We start from the raw sequence: 8,208 nt of genomic DNA on the forward strand, positions 1-8,208 counted from the left end.
TGATATCTGGGGTATTATTCCGGGACTTCTGCTGTATGGAAATACTGACCTAGTCCCCGAATAATACTTTCTGCAAAAAGCTTTGTAATACAAGCTCGCCCTCAGCAATCTGATTAAACAATAAAATTGATAATCTTTGCTGTTGTAATAAAAGATCCTCTAAAGGGGACCCACCAAAAGTCGAGCCGTCATCTCTCTGCTGAACGGAAGTTCTGACCTGAGCTCTCACGGTTTCGCATCTACCCTTTTACAGATATCATCTGTGGTATACTCACCTGTAAGACTGAATATTTGGGATCTGGATACGGGAGTATATTCAAGTGGAGTGATACACAATTAATTTAGTTTCTAAAACATTAATATCGTATCTCGAATCAGTTGAAATTTGTGTGAAAATTTAAGTGGACAAACATACTGACAATCTAGGTAAATTGTTTAGAACTTAATATGTAATCAAGCTTAACGGTGTTTGTGATCTGTTTCATAACTGATATGATCCTCTTGCACAAACTCACAAAAATATTGTATGTAAATAGTTGTTTTCTGTTTTTCTATTTTCATTCAGAAAATTCAAAAAGATTTTTGGTATGTTTTAGCATAAATTTTGAAAAAGTCAAAAAGAGTTTCGACAACTGGTGTTGAGATGCTGATTTTCAAAATTCAAAACGCTAAACTTGAAGAACTAGTTTGGGAGAGTGTATGTGAAGATGGTAAATTTGTTTGAAAAGAGCTAGTAATTGATTCTGGATGCAAAATCATTATTATAGCTTATCAACATAGTTTCTGAATTGTTGGAAAGTTTTAATCTTTGAAGAAACTTATGGTTGGGTAGAGATTGTGCAGGACTTGAACCAGATATTGATCCTGAGAATAGAGCCAGGTATCGATCTGGAACTTGATGGGAGCCTGTTAATGATCTTGAGTTGAAGAATGAAGATGTGAATTCCAGACTACGATCCCAGCTGTTTGAGAGGGGGAGTCTGAAGACACCGTGTCAACAGCTGAGAGAGAGGAGTACGGTGATGATGAAGAAAGAGAACAAGGATTCTTGGAATGATAGATATTTCAGAGTCAGATTGACGACTGATGAAGATTGTAGATTGATATGTGCGTAGACTCTATGAAGACTCCGTCAACATCCGAGGGGGAGTCTGTTGGTGCACTTACGTCTGTCGACTACGTCTTACATCGAGTCTTAGAGATGAAGAGATCGGATATGGCACGGAAACCTAGAAAAGTTAGTTTGGTATAGGTTCGCTTATATGTACACTCCTAGGTCCACTTTTGTGTCAGTCTAGATCAAGGTTCGCTTATAGGTCATGTTACTAGGTCCGTTTTTATGTCACGATGTAGGTCCGCTTATACGTACATGTACGTATAAGCGAACCAGCTTGTCTATAAATAGGTCCATAGGAGCGAACCATTAACATATAGTTGAAGGTGTTTTTGTTCCGGTATGCTGCCAAAGTGTTGTCAGACCTTGTAATTGTGTTCAATATCAATACAACAGCAAGTTTAAAGTGAATCTAGCTAGAATTGCACCAAATCATTAGTTTCCGCCTCTTGATTTGGATAGAAACTTCTCTGATCGACTCATACAGGGCCGAAAACGATCCTACAAAAAATAATTGATCTACACCAAAAACAAAAGATATAAGATAGGTTAAAAGTCAATACCTTATAAACTCCTGCATGAATAGATCGATAAACATCAGCAATACTAACAACTTGCGAGTCTTCATTTTGTGGTGTGTTAGCTTTAAATAAAACAGGCACCGGTAACCTTCAAAGGACGTAAAATAAGTTGCATTAAAACATACAATGCTTTAAAACATAAATAAGCTTTAATACAAGGAATAATATACATTGTCTTGAAGATAACACAAACTGGTGATGACAAGTTAATATATAATTGAGATGCAACTGTTGACATCACACAAGGAGCACCTAACAAAAAAAAAAAAAAACCAATGGATCAAGTACATATATTAAAAATATACATACAAATATTTCATCTATTACATTACACATACCTTCAAACAATCGAACCTTGCAAGATGTTAATACAACAACAACTGTATTAGTGGCATGGCGCCTCATGTCCTCATCAGTATACTTAAGTGCAAGATGGCCCCACATAGAAGCATTGAGATTATTACCACTATATTTAATAAAAACACAACCATTCCAAAATAAGCAAAAAAAAAAAAAAAAAACATAGAATGCGCCACAAAAACAATCTAAAAAACTTACACTTCATCGGATAAAAAAATTCGTCGTACTTCCCGATTATATGATTGTGAAGACCGCAAATCAGTATCAAGATAACCCCACACACGAAGAACACCCACAACATCTACATAAAAAATATAATTATATATAGACATGAAGACGAAAAGAGAAAAACAACAACTAAACCTGTTAGATATATGTCATTCTTCAAGCGTGATCCAAGCATGTTAAAAGGCATCGGCTCAAAAACATGACGTCTAAATAAGCTCGGTTGAACTCTTGATGGACTGATTGACGTAGATCGCATAAACTTAACATAGCAATCACGTTTCAACGGACGATACCATGAGTCGTATACAAGAACCTCAAAACCATATAGCCTATACACGCAACCATCCTCCAAACGATTAGTAAAAAGATGCATCAAATGAAAAGGAATTTTTGCATGAATTGAACAATCCTGCAAGGAAAACATGCAACATTACAAAACATATATATTATAGTTTTTAATTAATTAAAAAAATGCCTTACGCGTTCATCTGAAAGGATGACATCAAATGACAATATACGATTTGAGCTAGGAATGTATGTTGTCCAAGAACGTGTGACCATTACAGTGACTTGCCATTGGTCAGTAATACCAGGCATCAAGTCTCAAATATACCGATGTCCCATTCTATATTATGAGAACCTAAAACATGGAAACAAAAAATGTTATGGAAAGCTTATATTAATAACAAAATATACATAAAGGAAATATATATCTATATATAACAACCAAACACATAAAAACCACATGCAAAACAACGTAATTACAAATGGCATATTTAGTCAACCAAACCAGTATATAAAGTAAGTAAACATTAAATACAAGTGTTCAAATAAGAGAGACATAATATGCTACCTTTATAGAAGCGTACACGGTAGCAATTCAACTTCTCAATAACAACATACAAAACACTCAGACCAATGCATCACTTGACATCAAAGGTAAGTTATAAAGAACTTCCTTATAAACAACATTTCTTGTTAATTGGTTAGAACACTTGCCATCATTATCAACATAAAATCGTAGACCAGCTCGAGATGTAACACAGGAGGCAATCACATAAAGTTGACCATGTGAAAAAACAGGCTTTACCAAGTAACCACAAACATGTTTAAATGTTTGGCCCTGACTTTTATTAATTGTCATAGCAAAACATAGTTTCACGGGAAACTGTCTTCTCCTAAAGTGGAAAGGACAACATGTAGAAGTTGGAGTCATATCGATTCTAGAAATAAAAGCTCTTTCTCCAACATGCGTACCCGTAATAATAACGCCCTCAATAACACGACGACTTATTTGAGTAACCACTAAACGGGTCCCATTACACAATCCTTTCTTGAGATTCAAGTTACGTAGCAATATGATTGGTGCCCCAACCTTTAACTTTAATATGTGATTCAGTAAGCCAGAAAACTGTAAAGTATTAAGAAACTCCGTAGGATACATAGCCTGCATTTCTTCAATATTATTTGTACTTGCACAAATGGAATCGAGATTAAATAACTCATGATTGTCACCTAGCAACTTATCAAGAACATGTAGATTAATCGTATCAACCTCATTGTTAGTCGATGATAAAATACAGCGCTCCTGTAGGTAAGAAACATCCGTGAATCGTTTTTCTATATTAGGAAATGTATCTAAAACAACTGATTCAATAGGATTATCTGAAACAGGAATCAATAGATCGCGAGGTATATTAATCCAAGTTCTCTCATCTTCCCCGTCTAGCGAAATTGTAGGAAGACGACCAGACCCCATATCTAAAATCCACTTATTGAAATCTCGATGCTGTATTACAACATCGTCATTAAACTTGAACTATTCAACCGCATATTAATCGTTAAAGAAAACACCTTACACGTACCCCATATAGTCGATGACTTATTTACAACCGAAGCAACAATCTCACTACGCGGAGCAAGCGGAATAACAGGAAGAATTTGTCGAAAGTCTCCTCCAAGAGCGACACATTTCCCTCCAAAAAGAATTTGTCGAAAGTCTCCTCCAAGAGCGACACATTTCCCTCCAAATACTCGACGGTCTGCACCAGATATATTATTTCGACAAATATCTCTAAAAGTACGGTCAACCGCTTCAAATGCATAACGATGTTGTAGCGGTGCCTCATCCCATATTATAAGCGCAGCATCATTAATCAGCCCAGCAAGATCCGTCCCAACATTAATCGAGCAGCAAGAATCCTTATCAAGTTCAAAGGGAATCTTAAAACGCGAATGCGCTGTACGACCACCAGGTAGTAGAAGAGAGGCAATCCCAGAAGAAGCAACAGACAAGACGATTTGGCCACGTGAACGAAAACAGGAAATGAGAGTCTTCCATAAATACGTTTTTCCCGTCCCTCCACTACCAAAAACAAAAACAGCACCACCCGTCCGTCTATCAACACAATCACATACATAATCAAACACCTCCCTTTGTTCAGCATTCAATCCATGAAATAAATCATGAAAAAGCGTCATTTCTTCTTCAATATTGAAGGTGCGCTCAGCCATAATCAACCGATTTTCCATAGTATCAACCAATTGACGATCAATTTGAGGCAAATTAGGAAAATCTAATAAACTTTTACCATGACCAATTAAAACTCTTTCAATCTCAATCAATGTATAATTGAGAATCTCTTCATCTGTGAATACCACATCATCATTCTGCAGCATTGTGCGTCGATTGTAAGCAATATCATCTGATAAGTAAGGTAGACAATCAAAAAATAACCTCTGTTGATCACTAACTGTACAAAACAATAGAATGCAGACAAATAAATCACGAAGTTGATCCCCCAACTGCCATTGAGAAGCTTCACGTATTGAATCTACCCACTCAACATCATCTCCTAACAAACCCAACGCATTGCAAGCAGACATATAAGTTGGATGCTCAACACCATCAACCGTACGAATGTCTTTAAAGCTTAATGGCCCACGTTGAACATTTAATAACATACGGAGGTAATACTTTTCACCCATCGATGGGCTCACATAATAAATGCGGCCAATACAAACCGTCCTATGTCGTGGCAACCACTCCTTCTCCTTTTCATGCCAAGTGAACTTTGATGGAAACTCTACATATGTCAAAGAACGACCATGCGGAAACCTTTCATTTGCACGCATCCATTCAGTAAATTTTGATATGCTAGCCGTAGCACGTTGGGCAACTTCCTCAACCTCATCATTATCATGAAAATACACTCTATTACACCCTTCCTCATGAAAAGGTAATCGCTCAACAGCAACATCACGGTACTTCATTTCAAATTCAAAAATCTTCCAACATGCCTCAATAGAAGATATATACCGACAATTTAAATATTCCTCAATTTCATTTTCATTATGTAATAAGGACGCAAACGTTGTCCTATTTTGAGCACCTTCCAAAACCACAGTTGCACGATCTGGACCTTTGTTTATATAAGTAAAAAGATACTTGACTAACATCCCTTGGTTGCACCACTCAACATTAATGTGACAACCATATTTCACCAACAATTCACGGTTATAAGGAACAACATACCGATTATCAAGCATAATATCTTGAGAACCAACTTTAACAACTCTTGAATTATTGGGCCTCTTATAACCGGCCAACCATCATTTCGGATGAATGTCTCCTCACAATAATTCTTTGGGTACCCTTTACTACATACACCGTTATGCATACAAGGACTTGAAGGGTTGAGCAAACCACATGGACCATGCATCATTTGCGTAAGAACAATACCAAAAGCTATAGGGTCTTCCACCTCCGAAGGAAGCTCAGCAGATATATATTTATCGATATTGTCAACCGTATTAATCTTATCTTCAGGTTGTAAAAAAAGCAGAATATGAGAGTGTGGAAGTCCTCGTTTCTGAAACTCGATTGTATAGATAACTAAAAAAAATGACCAAAACAAATATTACACCTGGCTATAGAATAAAAAAATCGTATAATATTTAAACAATGGAAATGCTAGTAACAAACCTACTTTCGTGTGTCCAAAAATATTCCTTTTCCTTATGTCTTTGATAAGTTCATCAAGTTTAATTTTGAAAACACGGGCAACAATGTCCGGGCGGTCGGATGCACTCATACCAGGGGTTATTGCTTGAATGTGTCGGGTAATTTCCGGCCATTTTGAATTGCATGTCATAGTAATAAAAAGGTCCGGAGCCCCGGCCCAACGACAAATAGCCATTGCATCCTGATACTATTGAATCATATATCTTGGCCCATCGGCAAATGTTGCTGGCAAGATAACACGTCGACCAACTGCTTCACAACTTGTTTCACCATCAGCGATATGATCATATAAACCGTTATACAAATCCGAACGAATAGTGTTTTGGTTTTGTTTAAACCAATTCATCTCATGTTCAAGGATAGCTGAATAACAGTCCACAACATACGTCTGAAATAAACGGCCAGATTTGTGTAATGTCTTACCTTCATTCCTCCTAAGTTGTAAACGGTAAGAATAGTATTCTCTTAATGAAACCGATTGCCGCCTACTTGATGCAGATATATTACATAGAGGAATATTAAGATGGAATCCATCTTCTCCATACGGAAACAACAAAGGATACTGCAACGCCATAAAACTTGGGTGCAATTCAGATATACACTTTGCACTACGACTACCACGTTCTTCAATAATAATATCACGTGAGTCCGTAGGATTTCCGTCACCTGGAATCAATGCAGCCACTTAAGGAACAGTAGGCAAAGAATATTGTCCTTCTCTTCTATTTCGCGTACCAAGCAAGCGAAGCGTAAGACGTTGCATTGAGTTGTCATTAAACCTTTCACGTGCCATCCTAAAAGCCTGCACCAATGCATTGTTCGCATCAAGCATCAACAGCAAGTCATTCACTAATGTGCGTAGGATGACTTGATCAGACGTTGGTGACACACAATTTCGCAAAGCATAAAAGCGATTATCAATCTCATTTTCCGTGTCATAAACGTACAATTGAGCAAATCTAGGGCGTCCATCAGGATGCATAGGCAACAATGATCCAATATTATGATGGTTGTGGCCATTCAAACGGAATGTATAAGGCCCACGACCATCATTTAAATCCGTAGATATTCTCCCACCGGTTGAGGTAAATGCAAACATCGCATTTAAAAGCTTTATGTTTTCTCTAAACACTCGAGATCATGATTCCCCATTGTAATCAAGAAGACGACCCAATGTTTGAGGAGGATGTCGAAGAAATGGCAAGCAAACCTTTCCTTCACTACAACATAATGAAAAACTTGGAACACGAGGAGTTAAACTTTTAATAGTTCGTTCCTCATACCAAAGCATAGCTCCACAATGAACACAACTATGGTTTGCATCACCGATATCACAATACGACGGACATCGCCCTAAAAAAGGTAAGTAAAGTGTAAGCAAACACTATCAATGTCATATAAGGTGTTCATATATACAAAGTATCACAAGAAAAAATATGATGTTTACGATGTTTGTTTTTGTCTTGAAAGACGTTTGCACGGGAAGGTACTTCCACCTAATTCGAATGTAGACATCCAGATGTTTGTGAAGCCGTTGAACCTAATGAAGATTGCACAGCTCCATTTGTTCTACTGGTATAATGCACAACGCCTCTGTTGATACGATCAACTAAAAAAAGCAAAGATAACAATAAACCTATTCAATTTAAAAGGCTTAACCCACATAATATAAAATCATGGGTGCTATTGGGTGAAAACACATAACAAACATGAGAACTCAATCAAGCGTACCAACGTCTTTGAGTACTTGTAGCCTCACATGTTAAATCAGAAGGGCGATTACGTAATCGAGGACGACCCATTTGGCCCGTCCGTCTACGCCCAACTTCAGTCGTTGCATTAGAAGATATATTTTCCTGAGTGGTACGTATAACCGCAAATGAATCCGAAATTGAAGTGAT

The 8,208-nt window shown here is 37.2% G+C and overlaps 1 protein-coding gene across 1 annotated transcript; it reads right to left on the minus strand.

The window, feature by feature from the left end:
• Positions 1-4,077: 4,077 nt before the first annotated feature.
• Positions 4,078-7,406, minus strand: LOC118491489. Its single transcript, XM_035989309.1, has 4 exons — positions 7,043-7,406; positions 6,731-6,973; positions 5,819-6,178; positions 4,078-5,705 (listed from the first exon to the last, which is right to left on the minus strand). Exons 1-4 carry the CDS (start codon positions 7,404-7,406, stop codon positions 4,078-4,080), a joined length of 2,595 nt encoding a protein of 864 aa, XP_035845202.1.
• Positions 7,407-8,208: the final 802 nt, after the last annotated feature.

This window comes from Helianthus annuus, chromosome 4 (assembly GCF_002127325.2).
Source record: "Helianthus annuus cultivar XRQ/B chromosome 4, HanXRQr2.0-SUNRISE, whole genome shotgun sequence".
Classification (NCBI taxonomy): Eukaryota; Viridiplantae; Streptophyta; class Magnoliopsida; order Asterales; family Asteraceae; genus Helianthus; species Helianthus annuus.

Excerpts from the sequence above, each read along its gene's own strand:
- LOC118491489 (XM_035989309.1), bottom strand. The coding sequence starts at position 7,406 with ATGTTTGCATTTACCTCAACCGGTGGGAGAATATCTACGGATTTAAAT. Across the intron at positions 6,974-7,042 it reads TCTTACGCTTCGCTTGCTTG|GTGACGGAAATCCTACGGAC; the intron begins GTACGCGAAATA and ends CATTGATTCCAG. Across the intron at positions 5,706-5,818 it reads GATATTATGCTTGATAATCG|GTCCAGATCGTGCAACTGTG; the intron begins GTATGTTGTTCC and ends ATATAAACAAAG.